The sequence below is a fragment of the Macaca mulatta genome, chromosome 19, assembly GCF_049350105.2.
Source record: "Macaca mulatta isolate MMU2019108-1 chromosome 19, T2T-MMU8v2.0, whole genome shotgun sequence".
Lineage (NCBI taxonomy): Eukaryota > Metazoa > Chordata > Mammalia > Primates > Cercopithecidae > Macaca > Macaca mulatta.
Window position 1 is genome coordinate 68,144,780 of NC_133424.1, and position 27,977 is coordinate 68,172,756.

The 27,977-nt window shown below is 43.9% G+C and overlaps 1 protein-coding gene across 2 annotated transcripts in view; it reads right to left on the bottom strand.

The window, feature by feature from the left end:
• Positions 1 to 960: 960 nt before the first annotated feature.
• The window catches only part of NLRP11 (NLR family pyrin domain containing 11), a 49,080-nt gene continuing 22,063 nt past the window's right edge, over positions 961 to 27,977 (bottom strand). The window contains exons 4-11 of one of the 2 annotated variants that reach the window (XM_028838407.2): positions 25,541 to 27,110; positions 24,297 to 24,458; positions 17,952 to 18,119; positions 12,200 to 12,370; positions 8,262 to 8,432; positions 4,717 to 4,887; positions 4,302 to 4,472; positions 961 to 1,414 (exon numbers count right to left, since the gene is read on the bottom strand). In XM_028838407.2, the coding sequence (XP_028694240.2) occupies positions 1,168 to 1,414; positions 4,302 to 4,472; positions 4,717 to 4,887; positions 8,262 to 8,432; positions 12,200 to 12,370; positions 17,952 to 18,119; positions 24,297 to 24,458; positions 25,541 to 27,110 (2,831 nt within the window). In that variant the 3' untranslated portion in view covers positions 961 to 1,167. 2 annotated transcript variants of the gene reach the window in all.

Below are 27,977 nucleotides of genomic sequence, written 5' to 3' on the forward strand. Positions count from 1 at the left end.
TCTGAGTAGGTTTCCCCTCACCTATGGAGGCCTATCAGGTACAGCCGCCAGATGCTTCGCCATGGGGCCCGGTAAATACAGTGTCAGGGCTGGAAACATCACCAGAGGATGCCCAGCTCGACTCCCTGTTCTGAAAGAGGGGGAAAAGGACAGGCTTTTCCTGAGGCCGCACATGTCTTCCGTTTCTCCACAGCTGAGAGAAGTCACCTTCACCCCATGGAACACACACACGTCTGTGAGCAGAGGCCGCACATCTCTTCCGTTTCTCCACAGCTGAGAGAAGTCACCTTCACCCCATGGAACACACACACGTCTGTGAGCAGAGGCCACACATCTCTTCCGTTTCTCCACAGCTGAGAGAAGTCACCTTCACCCCATGGAACACACACACGTTTGTGAGCAGAGGCCACACATCTCTTCCGTTTCTCCACAGCTGAGAGAAGTCACCTTCACCCCATGGAACACACACACGTCTGTGAGCAGAGGCCACACATCTCTTCCGTTTCTCCACAGCTGAGAGAAGTCGCCTTCACCCCATGGAACACACACACGTCTGTGAGCAGAGGCCACACATCTCTTCCGTTTCTCCACAGCTGAGAGAAGTCGCCTTCACCCCATGGAACACACACACGTCTGTGAGCAGAGCTGGCTGACAGAGAGGGAGATACGGAAATGAATGCCAGTCACGGTGTTGGGTAGATCCGGGGTGAACACGGTGCAGCAGGAATGCGAAGGCAGGAGAGAAGACGAGAGGAGGATTTCATTTCCGAGGATTCCTAGAGATACCTGCTGACAACTCTCCCTAGACCAAAACAAAACCGATAACGAAAACCAAAAACGAAACCAGCAAAACCGCCAAAAACCAGAACAAAAAACAAGCAACCAACAAATAACGAAAGGATCATAGTTTCTTTCGTGTTACTCCACAATGCCCACTGATAAAAGAATCACGTTTCACACTTTTTTCCAATGCATTTATCGTTTATTACTTTATATAATCCTTTAAATACTCTTGAGAGAGTATAGGAATTTTAAGAAATGGTTGACTGGATCAAGGTCACACACACACACACACGCACACCCCAAATAGGAAAATTATAGCCTTAATTCTCTTTCACTCCAGTCATGGTAATAATTTATAACAAATACGGTTTATGTAGAACATGATCAAAGGGGTTGCCTAGATGCTGTACTTGACATTCTCATGGCTGTAGACATTCTGGGAAATTTAAAAAACATGTAATCCAAATTAGAATTAGGTATTACTGAACCTGGCTGAGAAGCAGGTATCACACCAATTTCTCTGCCTTCCTTTACAGACCAAGTTTCAGACAGAAAGATCAAATTGGGTTTTCTTTCCTTTACAGTCATCACCATCCGCCGGGTTTCTGCGCTCACGTCATTTAATGGAAGCCTGAAGGAAAACAGAGGGCGAACTCTATTAATGCTACGTGTCAGGTCTCGGCTTTGTTGCATCAATGACTAATTCCCCACATGGCATCCTTTGGGCATTCTTGGGAGTGTCTCAAGCCATCTGAGGAAACAAAAATCTGCTCCAGACTAAAAACCCTGAGAGCGCGATTTCTCCGTTAAGTATTAGAACATAAGGGAAGATTTCCATTGGGAGAACCGTTTGAAGTCATATTAGCAGTAACCAACACTACTGTGTGCTCAGTGCTTTACGTGCATCTCACATTACATCCTCACAATGGGGAATGCCATTCAAGACTTTATAGGTTCCAATACTGAGGGGTCAAAGTTTCCAACTGAAATATGTTTACAGGCTGGACCCAGTGACCCACATCTAATCCCAGCATGTTGGGAGGCTGAGGCAGGCAGACTGCTTGAACTCAGGAATTTGAGACCAGCCTGGGCAACACGCCAAAGCACCATCTCTACCAAAGATATAGAAACTTAGCCAGGTGTGGTGGTGCGTGCCTGTGGTTCCAGCTATTTGGGAGGCTGAGGTGGATTACTTACACCGGAGAGGTCAAGGCTGCAGTGAGCCATGATCACACCACTGCTCTCTAGCCTGAGAGAACAAGACCTTATCTCAAAAAAAAGAAAAAAAAATTTACACAGCTAGAGAACAGAAGCACACACCACCGCCCATGCTCACGTTTCTTTCTCCAAATCAAAGAGGGGGATTCAACCACTTATTTTGTGTCCTCTTTATATGTGAGTGTCCCAATTAGCATGTAGGTACAAATACCTTTATAACCTGAAATATGGTCATTTCTGCAGTTTACTTTTGAGCACCTATAATATTGAAACAAAAATACCCCTGGTCTCATGGAGCTCATGTTCTAGTGGAAGGAATTAGATAATGGAATAAACGCATTATACATTTGAAGGTGAAAAGAGCCCTGGGGGAAAAAATAAAGAGAATAAGCAATTTGGAAAATTTGTAACGTTTATTTTTCCATGCATCTGAAAGTTGGACTCAATACCCACGTTTATGAAAAAAATCATCATTTGGAGATGACAAGGGAAAATAACTCACAGTAGGGCCTCCAGCGTATTGAGTCTGGGATCTCATTTAATCTTTAAGAGTTCTGAGATAATTATCCCCATTTTCCATTGAGAAAAATTGGATATGAGTGGGAAATGAGTTACCCCGCCTATATTTTATCAATGGGTCACCAGGAAGCTTATACTTAGTCTCGAATGCTCAGTAACCTGAATATGGTTTTCCTTTAATAAGGCAGGTAGAAACGGAATGCTAGATATTGCCAGATGTTTCTATATATGTGGACAGTGTGAATGGAAACTGATAGGCAGCTTCTAAACGGCTTCTAACAATCCTCACCTTGTGTCAATCATACCCTTGTATCATCTTCCCCTCTAGCGTAGGCAAGGCCTGTGATTTGCTTCCTTGGAGAAAGAGTCTCGCTCTGTCGCTCAGGCTGGAGTGCAGTGGCGTGATCTCGGCTCACTGCAAGCTCCGCTTCCTGGGTTCAAGTGATTCTCCTGCCTCAGCCTCCTGAGTAGCTGAGATTACAGGTATGCACCACCATGCTGGGCCAACTTTTATATTTTTAGTAGAGATGGGTTTTCACTATGTTGGCCAGGCTGGACTCGAACTCCTGACCTGCCTCAGCCTCCCAAAGTGCTGGCATTACAGGCATGAGCCACAGCACCTGGCCATATTTGCTTCTATCCAATAGGCAAATATGGTGAGATGCCACTTTTTTGGCGGGCCCACATAGAATTGCTACTTCTGCCTTGCTAACAAACTCACTCTATTGCCTTGAAAAACTTGACAAAGAGTTGCTGTTCACGAGTCGGAGAACAAGTCTGTTTGGTGATTCATTGCCGATAACTGAGGGCCTCTTCCAGCCAACAGCTGTCAAGGGACTAAGACCCTTAGCCCAACAGCACTACAGGAACTGAATTCTGCCAACAACTACATGATCTTAGAAGCAGGCTTATTTTTCCTTTTCCAGATAGACCTTCAGATTTGACCCTAGCCTTGGATGACATCTTGGCTGCAGCCTCATGAGAGATCCCAAGGACGACCAACTAAGCTGGGATTGGAGTCCTGACATTCATAGACTGAGATAATGTGTCATTTAACCCCCAAGTTGGTGGTAACATACTTGGCAACAGTTAGCTAACACAGAAAGGAAGAGGACTTTTTTTATGAGAGGAATCTAATGGATCTGGAAACATGAAATAGCAGACTGAGAACTGCCTATTTTTCTTCTCTGGTAATGAGGGGCACATCCAAGTGGAGGAAAGAAAATAGAAAATATTCAAACATAGAACCCTTTTTGTCTACGTCAAGTATAATATCAATTGTCATCTTTTACTCACCATTGAATATGCCCTCTGCTTTAAGAACTAGGCATACATTTTCAATCTCCCAAAATGAAAGACTTCTTTTTTTTCTTTTTTGTATTTGAAGTTGGCAAGAGGGTTTCTCATCATCTCATAAGTCCTAGACCATCTCAACACAGAATTTTCCCCATCACAGATGGGCGCGGTGACTCGTGCCTATAATCCCAGCACTTTGGGAGGCCAAGGTGGGCGGATCACAAGGTCAGGAGATTAAGACCATCCTGGCCAACATGGTGAAACTCTGTCTCTACTAAAAATAGACAACATTAGCCGGGTGTGGTGGCAGGCACCTGTAGTCCCAGCTACTTGGGAGGCTGAGGCAGGAGAATCACTTGAACCTGGGAGGTGGATGTTGCAATGAGCCAAGATCAGCCTGGGCAACAGAGCAAGACTCGGTCTCTCAAAAAAAAAAAAAAAAAAAAAAAGAATTTCCCCATTACCAAGGAAAATAAGCAACTTACCCAATTATCTGAAGTACACATTCTGGGAGGATCAAGCTCTCAAGAAGTTTTACAACTCCTTCATCACCCAGTTGATTTTGAAGTATGTTGAGTCTTTCTAGTGTTTTGTTGGTGGTAAGAACAGAGGCAAGAGACGCACAGCAGGCACCGGTTAACATGCACTCTTCTAGCCTGTAACAAAGACGCACAGGTAAGATGGGGCCAAATCCTTGAGGAAAAATGGCAGATGAGATGGGCGAGAACTGGACGTCTACTAAATCCCTCCCCTTACGAGTTTTGGGCAAAAGAACTAACTGTGCCATAACAGCCCCATTTCAAACATCCGAGGTATCGTATTTCCCAATCCACTTCCTCTTGTGCTTTACTTCAGCTGTTCCTAGCTAAAAACAGGGATCTTTCTCCACCAGGCACCTACCCAATATTCACCAACATACAGTCGGGATGTCTCAAACCACCACATAGCAGCTGCATTCCTGCATCTTCTATGCTGTTGCTCCCAATCTCCAGGCTCCTTAGTGTTTCATTAGTAGCAATAACTATGGCAATATATTGACAGATATCGTTGGTAAAGAAACAGCCAGACAGACTGCAAAACAGAAACACGAGCTCGAGTCATGACCACCTGTCTCCAAAGGTTTATTTCACAGAGTGTTAAGCATTCTTGGACCCGTCTTGTGACATTCATGACTAAGGGACTGGTTACAGAAACAAGAGCAGTGTTAACATCTGCGGGTCACTTATAACATACCAGGCATTTTTCAAAACTCCTAATGCACATTAAACTCGCGATGATCACAAGGCTCTTATCCTGGTTTTACGAGCAAGGAAACTGAGGCCAGGATGTTTTAAGCATTTTGTCCCAGAAAGCCACACACATTCAACCGACACCTTTGCGAGACTGAGCTTGAATTCTGAAGAATCATGTTAGGCAACCTCCTCTGAAATTCACATTTCTACCTTTCAGTACTCATGTCAAAAATCCAACATTGAGAAGGGCGAAATACATTCTTTCTAGAAAGAGAATTTTACCAAATGGTCCTTCCTCTCAAAGCAAGCCAAGTACTCACGATTGTCCATGTTCTCCCATGTGACGTGCTATCTTGTTTTTCCATTCACATCTCCCCCATTGTCTACTCCTACAATCGTACTTCGTTGCCTCACCACACTGGCTGGTCTTCATGCCGATTCTCGAGCATAGTTGGCTGTTTCTGTGTTAACAGCTCTGCACTGACTATTCATTCTGCTTGGAAGCCTCAGTCTAGTGATCTGTATGACTCCATCCACAACCTTCTCCAGGTCTTTGCTCAAATGTCCCCTTGTCAATGAGGTGACATTGACCTTGCTTAGAGATGGCCACACCCTACCCTTGCACTCCCGATTACATACCCCTAGTATTGAATAAAAAGTTTCCATAGCACTTTTTACTGCCTGATATGGGAGTTGACAACCTTTTTCTATAAGGGGCCAGATAATAGTTTAGGCTTCACGGGCCATGGTGCCTTTGTCACATCTACTCAATTTTGCCATTGCAGCACAAATGCATTCATGAAACACATGTAGATGAATGGTTATGTTCCAGTACAATCTTCATAAAAACAGGCAAAGGGCCAGATCTGGCCCCTGGGTAATGTAATTTGCTGACCTCTGGCCTAACAATAGGTAAGTTTCTTATGTTTTCTTTCCTATCTCCCCCAGTGCCAATACAAGATCCATTAATACATGGATATTTATTCTGTTCACTGATGCATCCCAGCCACCTAGAGGAGTGCCTGACATTTAACATACACTCTACCTTTGTTATAGAATGTATATTAAATACTGAATAATCAAATATTAAAGCAGATTTCAGAAAATCGTATTTTCCATTTAGTAGTTATAAAAGCTGGGTAGTACATGTCTGTAGTCCTATCTACTCAGGAGGCTGAGACAGAAGGATCACTTGAGCCCAGCAGTCAGACTGGCCCGGGCAATATAGCAAAACCCTGACTGTAAAATATATAGGACATTAATGATGTGCCAACCATATCCATCCTTTCAAACTTAGAGGAAAATAAAGGCTGATAAATAATGCGGCGTTTCACATGCCCCATGGGAGCTCATAGAGGGGGTTCCTATCCAGATTTGGGTAGGTAATAGACAAAATGGACAGTTATACTTAAGATAATTCTTGAAGGACGACAAAAGAATATATTTGGAGTCTACAACAAGGATCAAACTATGGTCTGAGAGCCAAATCTAGACTTTGTTTTTATAAATAAATTTTTATTGGAACATAGCCACACCCATTTGTTGACATTTTTCCTGGCCTCTCTTGAGCTATGGGAGAGTTAAAAATAGTTATGACAGGGACGTTATGGCCCACAAAGCCTAGAGTATTTACTGTCTAACCTGTTATAGAAAAAGGTTTCTAACCCCTATTCTACAGTATGAGTGAATTTGTCTCAACCTACTAAGTACAAACTAAGGGCCATGGGAAAAAAAGGGAGGGTGGGTTATATTATTTTCCCAAAGGCAGTTTTCCCTAAACTACCTTGCCAAAGGAAGCAAGATTCTAGAAAAGAAAAGATATCCCTAGAATTTCCTATTTCACCTGCCCATTTGTACCAAATGACAATGGTAACAAGGATTTAACTTATAACTATGAGGCAGAAATAAACTTAAAATAAGATACCAGACTGCTGAGCATATTCTTATACAGTCTCATAAGCACCTCAGGAGCTCATAAGCCATAGTGTTGCTATTTTATAAACAGGAGATGCTTTTAAGATATCAGTTTCTTGTATTTGAGCCAAAAAAAAAAAAAAAAAAAAAAAAAGACATTTGAGGTAGAACATTTTCAAAAGAGTTCAAATTAAACAACTCCAACGATTTTTTTTTTTTTTTTTTTTTTTTGAGACAGAGTCTGGCTCTGTCGCCCAGGCTGGAGTGAGTGGCTGGATCTCAGCTCACTGCAAGCTCCACCTCCCGGGTTCACGCCATTCTCCTGCCTCAGCCTCCCGAGTAGCTGGGACTACAGGCGCCCGCCACCGCGCCCGGCTAGTTTTTTTGTATTTTTTTAGTAGAGACGGGGTTTCACCGTGTTAGCCAGGATGGTCTCAATCTCCTGACTATGTGATCTGCCCGTCTCGGCCTCCCAAAGTGCTGGAATTACGGGCGCCCGCCACCTGGCCCGGCTAGTTTTTTTGTATTTTTTTTAGTAGAGACAGGGTTTCACCGTGTTAGCCAGGATGGTCTCGATCTCCTGACCTCGTGATCTGCCCGTCTCGGCCTCCCAAAGTGCTGGGATTACAGGCTTCAGCCACCGCGCCCGGCCTCCAGCAAATTTTTTAAACAATTTTTTTCAGGCAAGTGGGAGGCTCATTACTTCTGAGAAAATATGAGAAGTTTGATTATTCAGCATCATTGATGAGGCACACTCAGAAAGCTGTAGTGACTTGTTACATATTTTTTCCTGGAAGTTGCATCAGAAGCCATTGCAGCATGCCTAAGTTAGATGTCTTTGGCCAGTACCAGGGGCTTGGATATGGCCACCTCCCCCAGCGCATCCCTTTTCCAATAAAGCTATTTCCCAACAAAAAGATGCCCCTATGATCGCCCACCCCAAAAGATTCACTGCCTCAGACATTGTAAGCCAGGCCAGGGCGGGATCTTTGGGTCCCTTCTCCTGTGGCATTTTCCCATCCTATGTCCACCTGGGAGCAGGGGGAGGAGCCTGGTCCAAGCACCCTTCTCTATGTGATAAGGATCAGAGATTTTGTGAACTCTGCTCCTTCTGAGCTAAAAGGTGTCACCAACGAATCTCAGCGTGCTTTCATGTCGCCTATCTTGGAGAGCCCGTGCTCCCGTACCCCTCTCACCCATGATGCCATCATTGGAATCTTATCCCTGTCACCAACCCCACCACCCAAGGCCTTACTGCAGCAGAAACACGGTCATCCAGGACAACTGTGGGAGACTTACTACAGCTCCTCTAACTGACAGGTTGGAAATATCAAGGGAAACGTCACATGCAACACTCCGTAGTTTTGTAAGTGATTCACACACAGGTCCAGTTGTTTCAGAGTTCGGCCGAGCAGAAGCACCCTTCCCAGGGAGCTGCAGCATTGTTCAGTGAGACAGCAGAAGACCAACCTGCGTGGGGACCACACACACACACACACACAGGAGAGTGAGTCAGTAACGCAGTGTGAGTGCCAGACAGGGAGCATCTGAGACCACCCACCCCACGCCCACGAGCGCCTCGATGCCCTCTGCTACCATCGCCCAAAATCTCTACCAATGACTTTCTTATTTGGAAAAGGAGATTAACAGTACCCCAAAGAGTGCAGAGGTCAACATATAGAATGGATAATGCAGAACAGGCCATGAGAAAAATCGAACTCCAACTTCCACTAATGGAATAACCTTATAGAAGTTACTTCTAGAACTTGGAGTCTCCCATTGTTTGATAAAGTATATTTGGATCAATTGAATCCTAAGATTTTTCAGTTTTTTTTTTTTTTTTTTGAGACAGTCTCGCTCTGTCGCCCAGGCTGGAGTACAGTGGCCGGATCTCAGCTCACTGCAAGCTCCGCCTCCCAGGTTTACGCCATTCTCCTGCCTCAGCCTCCCGAGTAGCTGGGACTACAGGCGCCCGCCACCTCGCCCGGCTAGATTTTTGTATTTTTTAGTAGAGACGGGGTTTCACCGTGTTAGCCAGGATGGTCTCGATCTCCTGACCTCGTGATCCGCCCGTCTCGGCCTCCCAAAGTGCTGGGATTACAGGCTTGAGCCACCGTGCCCGGCCTGATTTTTCAGTTTAAAAACTCACAATGAAAGAGTTACTTTGTTATTTATAAGTGAATATAGGAACTGTTGAAGATTTTTTAAACTAGGAAAAAGTAAAGACAGACAACACAGCAGAAGCCCTTTTGTAAGCCCATTTTGTGGTATCCCGTTTTGTCTGTCCAGGTTTAGCTTGGTGCCAATACATGGAAGTTTATTCAATCCTAATCTGGATTTCCAGCTTCTATTTTTTTCCATTATTTATTTTTAAATAATTTTTTAAATAGAGATGGGGGTCTCACTGTGTTGCCCAGGCTGGTCTTGAACTCCTGGGCTCAAGTGATCCACCTGCTTTGGCCTCCCAAAGTGCTGGAATTATAGGTGTGAGACACCATACCCAGCCAATCCTCTACTTTTTTTAAACCGCTTTGTTTGCCCTGGGAATACTGCACTGGCAGGGAGCTGCACTTTTTTCTAAACAGGGGATGGGCTAAAAAGTTGGAAATAGGCCAGGCACGGTGGTTCATGCCTGTTATCCTGGCACCTAAGGAGGGGGAGATGGGAGGATCACCTGAAGTCAGGAGTTCAAGACTAGCCTGGTCAACATGGTGAAACCCTGTCTCTGCTAAAAATACAAAAATCAGCCAGCGTGGTGGCACACGCCTGTAGTCCCAACTGCTCGGGAGGCTGAGGCAGGAGAATTGTTTGAACTGGAGAGACGGAGGTTGAAGTGAGCCAAGATCTCACCACTGTACTCCAGCCTGGGCAACTCTGTCTCAAAAAAAAAAAAAAAATTGAAAATAACCAATTTATTTGTTGGAAATACTGAATCTTGGCTCTGGTATGGGAACAGGGTAGACTAGACCAGAGGTTGGCAGCAGACCAAAGCTGGTCCCTTCCTGCTTTTGCATAGCTGCAAGCTTGGAATGGTTTTTGTGCTTTAAAATGATCGGAAAATGTTTATGTAATTCTATTAATTTGGGTTTGACGAGTGAAATGAGCTATGTTTTCCTTTGTATACTGATGTGTGCTTAAATTAATATGTACAAGTTAAGACTAAGAATGAGCTGGAGAAGTTTCCCTCTTGTCCTCGTAGAGACCAGTACTACCAACTCATTTGCATACTATTTTCCAGCTGTCAGATTTGGTCACGACCATAAATTTGGCCTTTTACAGGCATTTTCCTCAGACTACTGATTTCTTTCATGTTTAGGCTTAGAAATTCCTTGCCTACTTAAAATATGTTACCAAAACAAACAGTTTTTGCTTAGTATATCGGGATTATTTTAAATACAGGTATGAACTATGAAAAACTCCACACCCAACAATCTAAGGTGATAAAAATGTTCTAAAAGTTGTATCGTAATATTGTACAACTCTAAACACACATTAAAAAACATGAAATGTGTACTGTAAGTGGATGAATTTTCTGATATGTAAATTATACCTGGAGCCAGTAATTAAAAAAAGACAAAATCTAGCAGGAAACAAAAAACTTGTAGATATGACATGAAAAAAAAAATACCTACTTGGAGTCTGATTATTGAACCAATGATCTGTCCTTTTCATGAGATCTTTTACAACAAAATTAGCTCATATTGACAATTACTTACTGCATTCATCTGGGGCCAGACAGATCCTAGAACAATTTGAGATTTTAAAAATATGGCTGGGACTCTGTCTCAAAAAAAATTAAAAAAAGAAGATAAAAACATATATAATGTGATATTATATAATATGAACAGGAGTTTATGGTGTTACCCTGCAATCAAAAAAGTATTTTTACAGGAAATATACAAAGAATATTATATCAGTTTGTGTGTTTTGGAATCTAGCAAGTCCTAAAAAGGGGCTAAAGGGGGCCAAGAAAAAGGGGGGCCAAAAAAGGGCAGAACAAAAACAAAAGATGACCTACTGCGTTCTTATCTTTTTGGAATTTGGAATTGTGAATGGGGAATTGTGTCCTTAAATACACTGAACTGCTTACTCCGTTTTGTTTTCTGACCATGTTTTACAGATCTCCACCCTTCATTTTTGTACCTTTATGCCTCACTGTTGCCACTTTTTTGCTGTCTTTCATTGTGTTTGCTGCGCCCCAACCTTATGGAAGACTGCCTTTTTTTTTTTTTTTTTTTTTAGTAGAGACGGGGTTTCACCGTGTTAGCCAGGATGGTCTTGATCTCCTGACCTCGTGATCCGCCCATCTCGACCTCCCAAAGTGCTGGGATTACAGGCTTGAGACTGCTTTTCTAGCAACTTTCCCAGAGCAGAGACCGAACTTACCTAGGAGTAACCCACAGGAGGTATAGATACAGGAACAGCCTGTCTTCCACCTTCTTGAAAGGAGACTCAGGGGAAAAAAAAATCCTATTTCAAGGCAATCTAGCACCACACCTTTCCTTTGCTTTCGTCCTTGTGTTCTCAGTTACATCTCATCCCACACGACACCCAGTTCACGTGTTCATTGTGAGAACAATATAGGTTCCCTGCTCTTAGTCAGTTGCTATGGCCTAGGTGCTGTGTTTGGAATGTGGTGACCTTTTTTTTTTTTTTTTTTTTTTTTTTTTTGAGACAGAGTTTCGCTCTGTCACCCAGGCTGGAGTCCAGTGGTGCCATCTTGGCTCACTGCAACCTCCGCCTCCCGGGTTCAAGCAAGTCTCCTGCCTCAGCCTCTCAAGTAGCTTGGACTACAGGCGCCCGTCACCACGCCCAGCTAAATTTTTTATTTTTAGTAGAGACAGGGTTTCACTGTGTTGGCCAGGCTGGTCTTGAACTCCTGACCTCGTGATCCGCCCGCCTTGGCCTCCCAAACTGCTGGGATTACAGGCATGAGCCACTATGCCCGGCTGTGACCACCATTTTTAACTCTCTCTCCAAAGATGTACATTTGGTCGTGTTATGACCCCACTGTCCAGATTGAGAAATTCAAACTGAAAAAAAATCCAGAAACATTTCTGCCAACGTTCCACAAACCAGCTGTCAACCCAGAGTATGAACCCAGACCTACTGAACTCCAAAGACCGTGCTTTTGTCTGCTTTCCTGTCCCTTTCCCTGCCACCGTTCTTTGATCGTGTGTTTAGATAGTCAAGTCGATCTGAGCTGCTACGTGGTGAGCTTGTCTAAGCCAACTTACGCCAGTGATGTAAGAGTGCAGTTGGGATGAAGCAAGGCATTGCACAGTATGTTCACCCCGTCGTTCCTCAGCGGATTGTTGGTTAAAGTCAGTTTTCTCAGACTCCCGCCGTTGACAAGGAGCGAGGCGATTTCTCCGCATTCGCTGGCTCGCAAGTCACATTTCATCAAGCTGTAAGAGGAATCCGGAGATGAAAAGTGGCTCCCCTGTTTAAGCCATCCCCTCTTTTAAATTAAAAAAAAAAAAAATCAGACCCAACGAAGTGAGAGGATATCTACTTGGAAATAAATAGATCCCTCTGCTTCTAACCTTCGTCTCCCCACGCCACTTCTCAGAGTTCAAATTTGGGCGAGGTTACGGATTCAAGAAGGGCTGTGAGTAGGCAGTTCCTTCCCCTTCTGCATTCGTCTCCACGTGGCTTCCAGGGTGATGGTTCAGAATGGTACCTCAGGGATCAAGCAGCTCCCCTGACCACGGGATGTGGGTACGATCACATTTAGAAATCTGATCGAGACCCTCAACTTACCGTCACATTTACAAGGACTTCTGATGTTTTTTCTGCCTAACCTTGGTGCCCCACATGCTTTGGCTCTCAACTATCTGTCTACCTTCTTTTTTTTTTTTTTTGAGATGCACAGATACAACCCAGGCTGGAATGCAATGGCATGATCTTGGCTCACTACAACCTCTGCCTCCCGGGTTTAAGCGATTCTCCTGCCTCAGCCTCCTGAGTAGCTGGGATTACAGGCACACATCACCACGCCCGGCTAATTTTTATATTTTTAGTAGAGATCTGGTTTCACCATGCTGGTCAGGCTGGTCTTGAACTCCCAGCATCAGGGGATCCGCCCTCCTCGGCCTCCCAAAGTGCTGGGATTACAGGCGTGAGCCACTGCGCCCGGCCTAACTATTTGTTACTCATTCCGTACCATCCTCCCTGATCTCCTCACTCTCCCTCAAGTCCACAAGCACATTTTTGCTTCAGTGTCTAGTACCCTCATCTCCGCTTAGTGATTTTCCCCGTGGGACCCTCTTTCAAAAAAAAAAAAAATTTTTTTTCCCTTAAATTATCCAGGAGTGGTGGTGCGCATGACTGCAGTCCCAGCTACTTGGGAGACTGAGGTGGGAGGATCTGTTGAACTCGGGAGTTCGAGGCTGCAGTGAACTATGATCATACCAATGTACTTCAGCTTGGATAACACAGCAAGACCCACCTCTTAAAAAAAAAAAAAAAAGAAAAGAGAAAAAATAAGTAAAATAAAAATAAATGATCTTTCCCCAGATAGCTGCATGGTTTGCTGTCTCGCTTCCTTCAACTTGTCACTCAATGTTCTCTTCTTTAATGAGGACTTTGCTAACCATCATTCAACTAATATTGTCTACCATGTTTTAGGCATTGTACGAAGTTCCTGGGATACAGCAGATAACTGGAAGAAATACGATGGAATTCCAGCATTGTAAAGACAGGGCTGAACGTATAATGTGCCTAGCAGATGATCAGTTCTTTATAGAAAGTAAATCAGAGTAGGTCAGAGAAAGAAAAGGATGTATTCTACTTCCTTACGGGGCAACCACTGAGAGAAGTCTGAACTCCTCTCTCACTGAGCCATCGTACCTGGCCTGTGTATTCAATTTTGAATGAAAATGGAAGCCATTGGGGGTTTGAAGATTCGAGGACAGAAGAGTCACAAGATCTGACTTAAATAACGTAGAATTTTAGCAGAAACTTGAGAGAAGAGGGCAAGCTCTGAACCTCTAGGACAAGAGAATTTCTGTTAGAGGAAATGAGTGGAAAGAGTGTGAAGCAGGAGTAGGTTTGGTGTTTTAAACATCTACCACAAACAGTGCAGCCACAGCATGGTACATAAACAGGAGATGGGGACAGGGTTAGCCAGGGCCACCCAGCGTGAAATGGTATATTCTGTATTATTTTTTGAGACAGTTTTGCTCTTGTCACTCAGGCTGGAGTACAATGGTATGATCTTGGCTCACCACAACCTCTGCCTCTTGGGTTCAAGCAATTCTCCTGCCTGAGCCTCCCTAGTAGGCATGCACCACCACGCTTGGATAATTTTGTATTTTTAGTAGAGACAAGGTTTTGCCATGTTGGCCAGGCTGGTCTCGAATTCCTGACCTCAGGTGATCTGCCCGCATCGGCCTCCCAGAGTGTTGGGATTACAGGCGTGAGCCATCGCGCTGACCTGTGTATTCTATTTTGAATGAAAGTGGAAGCCATTGAGGGTTTGAAGATTAAAGGACAGAGTCGTAAGATCTGACTTAAATTGCCATTATCCTTAGCAAACTAAGGCAAGGACAGAAAACCAAATACCACATGTTCTCACTTATAGATGGGAGCTAAATGATGAGAACACATGGACACATAGAGGGGAACAACACACACTGGGGCCGACTTGAGGGCTGAGATTCAGAGGAGGGAGAGGATCAGAAAAAATATCTATGAGGTACTAGGCTTAGTATGTAGGTGATGAAATAATCTGCACACCAAACTCCCATGCCACAAGTTTACCTACATAACAAACCTAAACATGTATCCCTGAAGCTAAAAGTTAAATAAACTAAAAAGAGTTAGTCTACCCTTGCAGTAAAGCTGCTATGTCAAAAAATAAACCTATGTTTTGCTTCAAACACAGACACACACCACCCCAAAACAAAACAATACAAACTAGATGAAAGTTGCCCTTCTCCACTCTCTTTTCCATGTAGCAAGCAAAGGTATGGACAGGTAGGAAGTTCTGAAGTACTGCAGGTAGGTGGGAGATGGGCTGGTCTACCATGCTTAGCAGTAAAGGAAGCAGGAAGGAGTCAGATGGATCTACTCTAACAATAGACCTAGAAAAGTTGTCTAAGCCAAGCCACAAGAAAATCTGTATTTGAAATGCCTGTTTAAATATCAAAGTAAGAGGCTGAGGTGGGCAGATCACGTGAGGTCGGAGTTTGAGACCAGCCTGGCCGACGTGGCAAAACCCTGTCTCTACTAAAAATACAAAAGTTAGCGGGGTGTGGTGGTGCACCCCTGTGGTCCCAGCTACTGGGGAGGGTGAGGCACAAAAATTGCTTGAACCCAGGAGGCGGAGGTTGAAGTGAGCCGAGATGGCCCCACTGCACTCCAGCCTGGGCGACAGCAAGACTTCGTCTGATAAATAAATATCAAAGTTGATATCTCTGTAAGTACTTCATTGAGTCTGAATCCAGGAGAAATGTTTATAAATAAGTACCTGAGAGTCTTCATCACATAGAGGCTACTTAATGCCATGAATAAGAACGCATAGAAGGGGTATAGAGAAGACATTTAGAACCACTTGGAAATACCCCAAAGATAAGAGTCCAGGAAGATGAAAAACAAGCAAAGACAACTGAGGAGGAACAATCAAGGTTTGGGAGAAACCAAAGGCCAAGAGGAAATGTGTTCCAAGGTGAAAGGAGTTTGGGGCAGGGGGGCATTGAGGTAGGGGAGAAGCTACCTACAAAGTGGCAAGAGAGTTGGCATTTAGCTGGGAGAATGTGATACGGAGAAAGGATGCCGAGTGAGATGGAAGGCAATGACTCTCAAGAACCATGGAATCTGAAAGATGTCAGAAAGAAAGTGAGGAGCTGGGTACAGTGGCTTCCAGCACTTTGGGAGGCTGAGGTGGGTGGATCACTTGAGCTCAGGAGTTCGAGACCAGCCTGGCCAACATGGTGAAACCCCATCTCTACCACAAACACAAAAAGTAGCTGTATGTGGTGGCAAGCGCCTGTAATCCCAGCTACTCGGGAGGCTGGGGCAGGAAAATTGCTTAAACCTGGGAGGTGGAAGTTTCAGTGAGCTGAGATCACACCACTGTGCTCCAGCCAGGGCAAAAAGAGTGAAACTCCATCTCAAGACAAAAACAAAAACAAAGCAAAACAAAAAAACAAAAAGAAAGGGATGAGGGAGGTGAAAGGGTGAGAAGCTGCTGCTCAAATGGCTGAAGGACCCAGTAGGATTAAAGGGTGGGAAGATTTGCTTATAAGACAAAGTAGCTTGAGAATACAGGAGGTGCTGTTAGAGCATGAGGTACTTGAAATTGAGAGTACAAGCGAAATGCACTTATTGGAGATGAGGTCTAGCAAGTGGCATTATCCAATATTGAGTCACTAGCAAATAGAGCTACTGAGCACTCAAAGCATGGCTAGCATGACTGAGGCACTGGAGTGTTAGTTTTACTACATTTACATTGGTATTTATTATTTATTTATTTATTGAGATAGAGTTTTGCTCTTGTTGCCCAGGCTGAAACGCAGTGGCGCCATCTCAGCTCACTGCAACCCCCGCCTCCCGGGTTCAAGTGATTCTCTTGCCTCACCCTCTTGAGTAGCTGGGATTACAGGCACCTGCCACCATACCTGGCTAATTTTTGTATTTTTAGTAGAGGCAGGGTTTCACTGTGTTGGCCAGGCTGGTCTCGAACTCTCGAATTCCTCACCTCAAGTGATCCACCCCCTCTGCCTCCCAAAGTGCTGAGATTACAGGCCTGAGCTGCCAGGCTTGGCTAGTTTAAATTTAAAGGTTGATTCCAAATTATTGGAAGACTTAAGTATGTTTAGGACATGGGCATGTGAATTAGTTCTCTCAATTGTAAATTTTATGAAATCAATATGGAGGTCAAACAATTCTGATGATAATGTGCCTGAGTGGTGATGTTCTCTGAAATACTGGGTTCTGCAGCCTTTATACAAGAAGGAATACAAAATCACATCAATAGCTTTTTATAGTAATGACATATGGATATAATTTGATATGCTTGGTTAAAATACTGTTAAAATTAGTTTCAAGGCTGGGCACGGTGGCTCACGCCTATAATCTCAGCACTTTGGGAGGCTGAGGCCTGTGGATCACCTGAGGTCAGGAGTTCGAGACCAGCCTGACCAACATGGAGAAACCCTGTCTCTGCTAAAAATACAAAATTAGCTGGGCATGGTGGCACATGCCTGTAATCCCAGCTACTTGGGAGGCTGAGGCAGGAGAATCACTTGAACCTGGGAGTCAGAGGTTGCAGTGAGCTGAGATCCCAACATTGCACTCTAGCTTGGGCAACAGGGGTGAAACTCCATCTCAAACAACAACAACAACAACAACAACAAAAAAAAAAAAAAAAGAAAATTAGTTGCTTCCTTTTACTTTTTAATGTGGCTACTGGAAAATTTCAGTCTGTGGCTTGAATAATTTCCACTGGACAGTGTTTTAGGGTTTGACTAGTAGTCTGTACTTCAGAATGACCAGAGGAATTAGATCATTAGAGAAATATCAGTCAAGGGAGGGAGAAGCCACGTTATATGAAATATCAATGTAGAAACATCTTGGCTAACCCGGTGAAACCCCGTCTCTACTAAAAAATAAAAAAACTAGCCGGGCGAGGCGGCGGGTGCCTGTAGTCCCAGCTACTCGGGAGGCTGAGGCAGGAGAATGGCGTGAACCCGGGAGGCGGAGCTTGCAGTGAGCTGAGATATGGCCACTGCACTCCAGCCTGGGCGACAGAGCCAGACTCCGTCTCAAAAACAAAACAAAAAAAAAAAAAAAAAAAAAGAAATTCAACTCAAAAGACAGGAATAATGTTGGTGAGAGAAATAAATCATGTGCTAAAAAAAAATTGAGGAATGAATGACATGAAAAAAGTAGGAGCAGGTAGTGTTATTGAAGGGGCACCTCTATCCACCAACACCCAGCCATTCCCCTCACATGCACTGAGCTTTCAGCCGAGCAACGACTCACCTCAGATGACGTATTTGGCATGTGGACTTGTCCAGGATCTCACGCAGAAGTGAAAACATATTTAAGGAAATGGACGTACAGTTGAGGCTCAGGTGTATCAGGCTCCGGTTACGAGCCAAAGCCTTGAGTAAGTCTTCAAAACCAGAAGCAGTCGAGATATAGGACAACCTGTGGAAGACAAAATAGCAGGAAAGCACCAGTGAAGGTTCAAACATCTTCTCCACAATTTCTCCTGCCTGCCTCACTTCATTCTGTAACAAAGATTCTCAGTGGATTATGTCCTCACACGTGGCTCCCTATCTTAAATTTTTAGTCAGGTCAGAAGACTATTGTTAATTCCAAGGTCAGCTTGTTGACTTTGAAGCAATCCCCTGGGTCTTTACAGTGTGTTCACCTCATGACCTTTCTTAAGCAGGACCCACAAGTGGATACTAAGAATACATCCACATGCACAAAGATACTAAGATACATCCACATGCACAAGTTTAACCATGTTTTTCTATACTGAGAGCAAAAGCCAAAATATGCTGATGGCTGATATAGCCACAGGATCAACCACATGTAAATTTTTCAGTTTCAGCAGTCCTAGCCAGAGCAATCAGGCAAGAGGAGGAAATAAATGGCATCCAAATACGAAGAGAAGAAGTCAAACTATCCCTGTTTGCAGATGACATGATTCCATATCCAGAAAACCCCATAGTCTAGGCCCCAAATCTTCTTCAGCTGATAAACTGCAAAAGTTTCAGGATACAAAAAGAGAAAAATAAAATCAATGTACAAAAATCACTAGCATTCCTATACACCAAAGACAGCCAAGCTGAGAGCCAAATCAGAAGTGTAATTCTATCCACAATTGCCTCACAAAAAATACCTAGGAATACAGCTAACTAGAGAGGTGAAAGATCAAAAGGAGAATTACAAAACACTGCTCAAAGAGATCAGATGACACAAACAACGGAAAAAAATATTCCATGCTCATGGAGAGAAGAATCAATATTGTTAAAATGGCCACACTACCCAAAGCAATTTACAGATTCAATGCTATTCCTATCAAATTACCAATGGTATTCTTCACAGAACTAGAAAAAACTATTTAAAGTTCACATAGAACCAAAAAAGAGCCCCAATAGCCAAAGCAATCAATCCTAAGCAAAAAGAACAAAGCTGGAGGCATCACGCTAACTGATTTCCAACTATACTATAGGGTTATGATAACCAAAACAGCATGGTACTGGTACAAAAACAGATACATAGACCAGTGGAACAGAATAGAGAGCCCAGAAATGAGGCCACACAACTACAACAGTCTGATCTTCAACAAAGTTGACAAAAGAAAAACAATGGAGAGAAGACTCCCTTTTCAACAAATGGTGCTGGGATAACTGGCTAGTCATATGCAGAAGACTGAAACTGAATGCCTTCTTCACACCACCTACAAAAACCAACTCAAGATGGATTAAAGACAAAATGAAATGCAAAACTATTAAAACCTGGGAGGGGCCGGGCACAGTGACTCATGCCTGTAATCCCAGCACTTTGGGAGGCTCAGGTGGGCGGATCACAAGGTCAGGAGTTGAAGACCAGCCTGGCCAACATAGTGAAATGCTCTCTCTACTAAAAACACAAAAATTAGCTGGGCATGGTGGTGGGTGCCTGTAGTCCCAACTACTCAGGAGGCTGAGGCAGGAGAATCGCTTGAACCTGGGAGGCAGAGGTTGCAGTGAGCCGAGATCATGCCACTGCACTGGGGAACACAGCAAGATCGTTACAAAAAAAACCAAAAAAACAAAAAATAAAAAACTAGGCAATACCATTCTGGACATAGGAATGGGCAAATATTTCAACATGAAGATGCCAAGAACAATTGCAACAAAAGCAAAAATTGATAAATGGAATGTAATTAAACAAAAGTGTTTATGCACAGCAAAAGAAACTATCAGAGTAAACAGACAACCTACAGAATGGGAGAAAACCTTTGCAAAGAATGCATCTGACAAAGGTCTAATACCCACATCTATAAGGAACTTAAATTTACAAGAAAAAAATAACCTCCTTAAAAAGTGGGCAAAGAAGGTAACAGTTTTCAGAAGGTGACATACATGCAGACAACAGGCATATGAAAAAGAACTCGATATCACTGATTAGAGAAATGCAAATCAAAATCATGAGATACCATCTTACACCAGCCAGAACGGCTACTATTTAAGAATCAAAAAATAACAGGCCGAGCGTGGAGGCTCATGCTTGTAATCCCAGCCCTTTGGGAGGCCAACGTGGGCGGATCACTTGAGGTCAGGAGTTTAAAACCAGCTTGGCCAACATGGCAAAACCCCATCTCCACCAAAAATACAAAAAATTAAGCTGCTTGGTGGTGCATGTCGTTAACCCCAGCTACTCAGGAGGCTGAGGCAGAAGAATCACTTGAACCTGTGAGGCCAAGGACCAGTGAGTCGAGATCGTGCCACTGCACCCTAGCCTGGGTGACAGATCAAGACTCCACCTCAAAAAAAAAAAAAAAAAAAAATATATATATATATATATATATATATATATATATGTGTGTGTGTGTGTGTGTGTGCGTGCGTGTGTGTGTGTGTGTTATATAAATAAAACAGATGCTGGCAAGGATGTTCCCATTGTTGGTGGGAGTGTAAATTAATTCAACCATTGTGGAAAGCAGTGCGGTGGTTCCTCAAAGAGCTAAAAGCAGACCTACCATTTGACCCAGCAATCCCATTACTGGGTGTATACTGAAAGGAATATAAATTATTCTACCAAAAAGATACATGCACATGAATGTTCAATGCAGCACTATTCACAATAGCAAAGACATGCAATCAACCTAATACCTATCAACAAGATTGGATAGATGTGATACATACATACCATGGAATACTATGCAGCCATCAAAAAGAACGAGGGCATGTTTTCGGTGTTTTTTTCCTGCGGGGCGGGGGGGAGGGCAGGAATATGGATGGAGTTGGAGGCCCTTATCCTTAGCAAACTAACACAGGAACAGAAAACCAAATACTGCATGTTCTCACTTGTAAGAGGGAGCTAAATGATGAGAACTCATGGACCTGAAGAGGGGAACAACAGATACTGGGGTCTACTTGAGGGGAGGAGGGAGAGGATCAGGAAAAAAAATAGGTACTAGGCTTAGTACCTGGGCATACAGTCTTACAGTTTATATACAAAATACGTATGTCAAACCTGTGACCCAAGTTTACCTGTATAAACAAGCTTGCACATGTACCACTGAACCTAAAGTTAAAAAAATAATTCATGGCTGGGTAGGGTGGCTCACGCCTGTAATCCCAGCACTTTGGGAGGCTGCGACAGGCGGATCACAAGGTCAAGAAATCGAGACCATCCTGGCTAACATAGTGAAACCCTGTTTCTATTAAAAATACAAAAGTTAGCCAGGCGTGGTGACACGCAACTGTCATCCCAGCTACTCGGGAGACTGAGGCAGAAGAATCATTTGAAGAGTCAGAGCAAGACTCTGACTCAAAAAAATAACAAATAACAATTCACAGTTTCACTGAGGAAAAAGAAGTTGTCCTCGAGTCCCACCACCACCACTGGTCCTCACTCCCCACCCCGGAAGGTTTTTCATCACTCCCTTGGAGTTGAAGCAGGACATCAGGGCAACAGCTTTGGTCATTGTCTCTAAGGGCCAGCTAGAGAAAAGAGTTAGGAATCTCCAACTCAACATTAAAGGAGACAGACAGGAAGGGAAATGTGGAAGCTGGCCAACCCTTGGAGGAATAACTGAGGATTGAGGATCCTATGGTAAATCCAGAAGTAGAACACACGGGCAGCCCTTTTAATTTACTTCCCAGCCTATGTGGTTACTTGGTGGAAGACCGGATGTTTTCCATGTTGCTGTATTTCCAGAGTCCTTTACCCAGCGATTCTCTTGATCCCCATTTTACACAAACAACTTCTCTCCCATGTCTTTGCCCTGTGTTGCAACAAAACTGTTTAAGGTTTTTTAAAACACACACCCACACGCACACGCACGCGCGCGCGCACACACACACACACACACACACACAAAGGAGTCTCACTCTGTTGCCCAGGCTGGAGTTCAGTGGTGCAATCTCAGCTCACTGGAAACTCCGCCTCCCGGGTTCAAGCGATTCTCCTGCCTCAGCCTCCCAAGTAGCTGGGATTACAGTTGCATGCCACCACACCTGGCTTTTTTGTATTTTTAGTAGAGACGGGGTTTCACCATGTTGACCAGGCTGGTCTAGAACTCCCGACCTCAAGTGATCCACCCGCCTCAGCCTCTCAAAGTGCTGGGATTACAGGGGTAAGTCACTGCACCCGGCCTAAAATTCTTCAGTTCTCCTCTCCATTTTCAAGTAAGCTTTCCAGCTCTCACCACCCTTCCAGAACTGTTGTTGGCCAACAATGACTTCCACCTTGCTCATGTCATTGGTCAATTCTCAGTCTTCAGTCTCCTTGAATAAGGACCGCCATCTGACACAGTTGACCTTTCCTTCGTTAGTAAATGTGCCTCACTGGGATCCGAGGATACCACACGCCCTTTACTTTTCCTTCTAGCCTAATGACTCCCTCAAAGGCCTTCGCTAGTTTGTGCTTTTCTCCCCAACCACTTCATGTTGGAGAACTCTGGGCAACAGTCTTGGGATCGTTTTGCTTCCTGAGCAACATTCCTATCCTTGGTGAACTCAGTCCTTGGCTTTAAATATACATTTGTGTTATACACATGTATATACGAATGACACCCACATTTTACCTTCAGTTCAGAAACATTCCACACTGCTCTTTGGACACCTAATAGACATTGCAACTTTAGCTCAAACAACTTTAGACTGACCTTCCTCAAATTCTTGCTCCTGCCATCGCTTCCCATCTCAGCGGCAATTCTCATGTGGCAGTTTCCAAAACAAAGATCTTGGGGCAACTCTTCTATCTCCTAGTCTAGATTTAATCAAGGAATTATCCTTTGTCAACATACGCCCCGGAGTTGGCACCTCACCAACCTCTACTATTCATACCCTCGGAGGCACCATGGATTCGCACCTGGCAAACACCAAGAAAAGGAGCCTCCTCTGAACTTTCAGATTCTGTCCTACGGTCCCTGATTGGTCATTTTAAAACACAGCATCCAGAATGAGCTTCTTAAAATACAAGCTAAATTATGGCATCTCTGCTCAAAACCCCTCGAAACTCCTCACCTCACTCCAGAAAACCCAGTCCTGACACTGATGTACAACACTGTGATCATGACGTACATACCTGTGAGCCATTTCCGTCATACCCTTCCTGCCTCACACTGGTCTAACCACGTAGGTCTCTGAACACAAAGCCTTCGTTTCATGGATCCCCACCCCTCCCAGGGGATGACCAACAGTCTATGTGGCTCATTCTTTCACCTCATTCAAGTCCTTGCTCAAATCTCACTTTCTCCGTGGAACTTATTACTACGGCTTGTACCCTCCCATACCCCTAAATACCCACTTATGCACGCTGACCTTGCCATTCTTTCCCCCATAACATCATTACCCTAAAATACTTTAAAACGCATGTACTTATTATGTCTGCCTATATTCTGTCTCATCAGATAGCAAGCAAGGAAATTTGTCTTTTTTCCCCATCGATATATCCTAGTGCTTAGGTAAGCACCCCAAACAAAGTATGCATTCTTCTTGAATGAAAATAAAGCCAACTCCTGGGCTTCCGGAATCCTAAGATCATATATGTTGATGTGCACTGAATAGTTTAGTGACATTTCCTATAGCGCTATTATAAACTCAGATAAATACTCAATTTTCCCAATGACTGTTTAGGCAAGTACAGCTGTTTTTCACCTGATTCTAATGCATTCCCTAGGAAAGAAACTGCTAGACTCCTAGCCTGACCCATTTTTGCTTTCTTCCTTAGGATAAATCCAGTTGTTACTATTTCTTTCTGATTGCAAGGGACTACTTTCCCAGTCCACCTTTGTAGTTCTATGAAGCTGTGTGAGGACAAGGTAAACAGGTCAATGAGATGCGAGCAGAAGTGATGCAAGAGTTTGGAAAAGGCTCCATCAAGGAAGCTCCTGAAGCTTCTAGATCAACCTTTCCTTCTCCCTTCTGTTGCTTCCTGCCTTGAAGGCAGCCATGACGACTGGGACCTCAGACGCCATTGTGGCCCAAGGTCATCTTTATCATAGACACACTAAAGATGGTTGAGAAGTACAGAAGGAGCCTAGGCCCTGATGAGCCTGACCTGAAAGTGTGTTTTGTATATTATCTTCTCCCAGAGAAAGAAAAAGATCACCGTTATTCCTGGGGGAACCTCTAAGGCAGAAGTTGATAGAGTACTTACTTGAGTGTACGAAGTTTACAGCTAGAATGCTCCAGGGCTTTAGACAGAATCCTTTCCGAAATATCATTAAGGTCACTGTCAAAAAGATGCAGCTCCCAGAGGGTGTCCATCGTACAAAAAAGAGAACAGATCTCTCTCCAGTAGACAAGGCTCTTCATTTGACTACAGAGAAGAAAAATTGAGTTTTCCGATGGAATCGATTCAACTCCAGCAATTTGTAAAACACGTGAATTAAAGGATCTTTTGAGAGTGTCTGTTGTCTGACCCAGACTTAATACCAGGCAGCAAGAAATAAAGTAGGGTCGGCCGGGCGCGGTGGCTCAAGCCTGTAATCCCAGCACTTTGGGAGGCCGAGACAGGCGGATCACGAGGTCAGGAGATCGAGACCATCCTGGCTAACACGGTGAAACCCCGTCTCTACTAAAAATACAAAAAACTAGCCGGGCGAGGTGGCAGCGCCTGTAGTCCCAGCTACTCAGGGAGGCTGAGGCAGGAGAATGGCGTGAACCCGGGAGGCGGAGCTTGCAGTGAGCTGAGATCCGGCCACTGCACTCCAGCCTGGGCGACAGAGCATGACTCCGTCTCAAAAAAAAAAAAAAAAAAAAAAAAAAAAAAAAAAAAAAAAGAAATAAAGTAGGGTCAAGCATGAAAAAACAACATTCAGATCCACTAAAGTAGTTGGTGATTCCATATTCAGGTAAGATACATCTGAGTGCAGGGCCTTTAAATGCGAGAATATTTTAAAACTTCAATATTAAAAATCAATGTTGCATGTTTTGTGTTATCATGAACATTCCTATAATGTAAAAATACAAGGTTTATTTCTGTTTAATCTCTACAACAGATCTGAAGAAATTAGGTTAAACCACTGGTTTGCAATGAGGCAGTTCTGCCCCTCAGCAGACATTTGGTGATATAGATTTTTGTTGCTGTCACAAGTGGGGAAAAAGGGACCCTACTGGCCACAGGAGAGACCAGAGATACTGCTAAACCACTTACAATGCGCAAGATAGACCCCCACCACAAAAGAACGGCTGGCCCAAAATGTCAACAGTGCCGAGGCTTAACTCAAAGTTTGAGTTTAAATAGAAGCAGAGAGATTTAAGTCACTGGTCTAATTAGAAGCTCGACTGGAAATTAAGTTCTTCATGGCCCCGAGTTTGTCTTGTTCTGGTCAACAAGCTCTAGAATTATGGGCAGGTCTTACGAAGACAGAAAAGAGGATTTATTTTTTAAAGACTCACCTAGCAGTTGGCCTTACAAGTGGCTCTTTGTATTCAAAGATGCGCTGAACACTCAACTTAAATGTCCTCAGGTGACAGCAGTACTCGAGACAGTATAATGAGACCATCATATCCTTGTTTGATTGAAGGTAAAGGGTGACCTCCTTGAGAGTGTTCGCAACCTTCTTCACAAATTCTTCTTCCTGATTCTCAAAGAGACAGTAGAACAAAGACCCGTGGTGCGTCAACTTTTGCTGGTCTCGGCCCAAATGTTTCATGTATTCCACCGAGTACCTCCTGAAGCTCTCTACCATGGGTAGCTGGTAGCCGAAGGTTGTCTCAAGAATCTTTCTCCTGTTTTCATTTAGAAGACCAAAAATGAAAGTAAACACTTGATTAAAGTTACAGTATTGTTCTCTCTTCTCTTTATACCCTCTGCTGCCTGAGGGGATCAGACAGTTGGGTACTGCCATCAGAAATGCAATGGCTGCACAAAACTCCTGGACGTTCAAGTGTATGAACTTGTAACGGTCTTTGTGAGTGCTGCTCGGCAACAGAATATTCACGGCCTGCAACACAGAGAAATCAACCTCGGTAAACCCAACACATCTGAGGTCTTCACCACTGAAATTGAGGGTGCTCAGAAACAGTCCTCCTGCGGCCAGCAAACATAGCCGTCTTAGGAGACCTAGGTGATACTGATTGGCAGTGAGTCCAGCCTTTGATGTCAACGCATCAGCAAGAAAGTGGGCATGTAGATCCGTGGGTGTTTCGCAGCAGTGTTGGGGGTCGTGCCCCTTCTCCATCTGCCGATTCAGGACAGTACATGTGATCCAGCATAGGATGGCGACCCGGCACAGACCCGTGAGTATTTCATTGTCATGTACAAGCATGAGGGCTGTCGACGCCCTCTGACGGTCGTTAAAGAAAGAGTGAAAATATAGCTCCCTCTTCTCATTCGAGAACTGCAAGGTCACGTAGCAGTCTGTGGTTTTCAAGAACATTTTGATGTTTTCCTCCCTCGTGGGCCTTGAGGAGATGAGGAACCAGCAACCTGGGGCCATTTGTCTCTTCAGCAAACTGACCAGGAGAATTGGAATTGGAACTTTCTGGGTGCTGTTACTACACAAAGCATGTTCATTGACATTTAACTCGAACCTTAGGTTGTCCACGTCCTCCAGGATGAAAAGGAGTTTCTTGGGATCAGACAGGATGTCTGCAATGGGAGCCTGGCCGTCAGGCCAGTCCTTGGCGATCAGCTCAGCCAAGCTGCTGTCGGTCATCTGGTTTATTTCGTGAGAAGTGAGGTGAACGACGTACGAGATCATGTTCTGCCACATCTCGCCGTTGATCCACTTCATCACAGCCAGGTTTATAGTCATAGTTTTTCCAGATGCTCTATCTCCCATCAGGAACACATTGAGATCGTTGGCTGAATAACAGCTGGTAGAATCATAGGCTAATTGAAGTACGTAGAACACATCTGATGCAACATTACAAAAAAATTTATAATGAAATTCTCCAAAAGTGTGATTTTCCCATCGCACCATGATTTTTCTCCTCATGAGAGCCTTGCATGCCTCCTGATTGCCTAATCCAGCGAGTACGGGGCAGAAAATAGAACAAAGATAAAAGTTCAAGATGTAAGAACAGTTTTAGCTTCTTTTCGTGTTTACAGGATACAAAGTGTAGTAGAAATTTTTTACTTACTATATCACAAAGATATAGGTACAAAGATATTTACTATCATGTTGATTTGTTTTTGAGATGGAGTTTTGCTCTTATTGCCCAGGCTGGAGTGCAGTGGCACGATCTGGGCTCACCGCAGCCTCCACCTCCTGAGTTCAAGTGATTCTCCTGCCTCAGCCTCCTGAGTAGCTGGGATTACAGGTACGCACCACCACGCCTGGCTAATTTTTTGTATTTTTAGTAAAGACAGGGTTTTGCCATGTTAGCAAGGCTAGTCTCGAACTCCTGACCTCAGGTGATCCACCTGCCTTGGCCTCCCAATGTTCTGGGATTACAGGCATGAGCCACTGCGCCTAGCCGATGTTGCTTTAAAGGAAAAAGTTTGAACAAAACCTATTTAACCCAAACAATGGGGTCGACAGATCTGTTTGAGCATTGCTCTTTATCCTGCAAGGGCTTCCCTCTCATATGTTGGCATCAAGAACATATTTCTTTCCTTTTTGGGGGTTCCCTAGCATTTTACGTAGCCTTCAATTACAATGTTTCGTTTCACACCCAGTTTTTCCTTTGAGACAATAACTCGAGCTCAGGGACTGTTTCCTGGTGTGTATTCAGCTCAGAGTATCTACTTATTACATCTTGGCCTGTCAGTCATGTGTTACACGTTCATCTTTCCTTCTATTTTCTTGTTTATGCATATCATTACTTAAATCCAGATCATTTAATGAACTACTTAAGATTGAAATGATATATGGAATAAAGTTAAAAT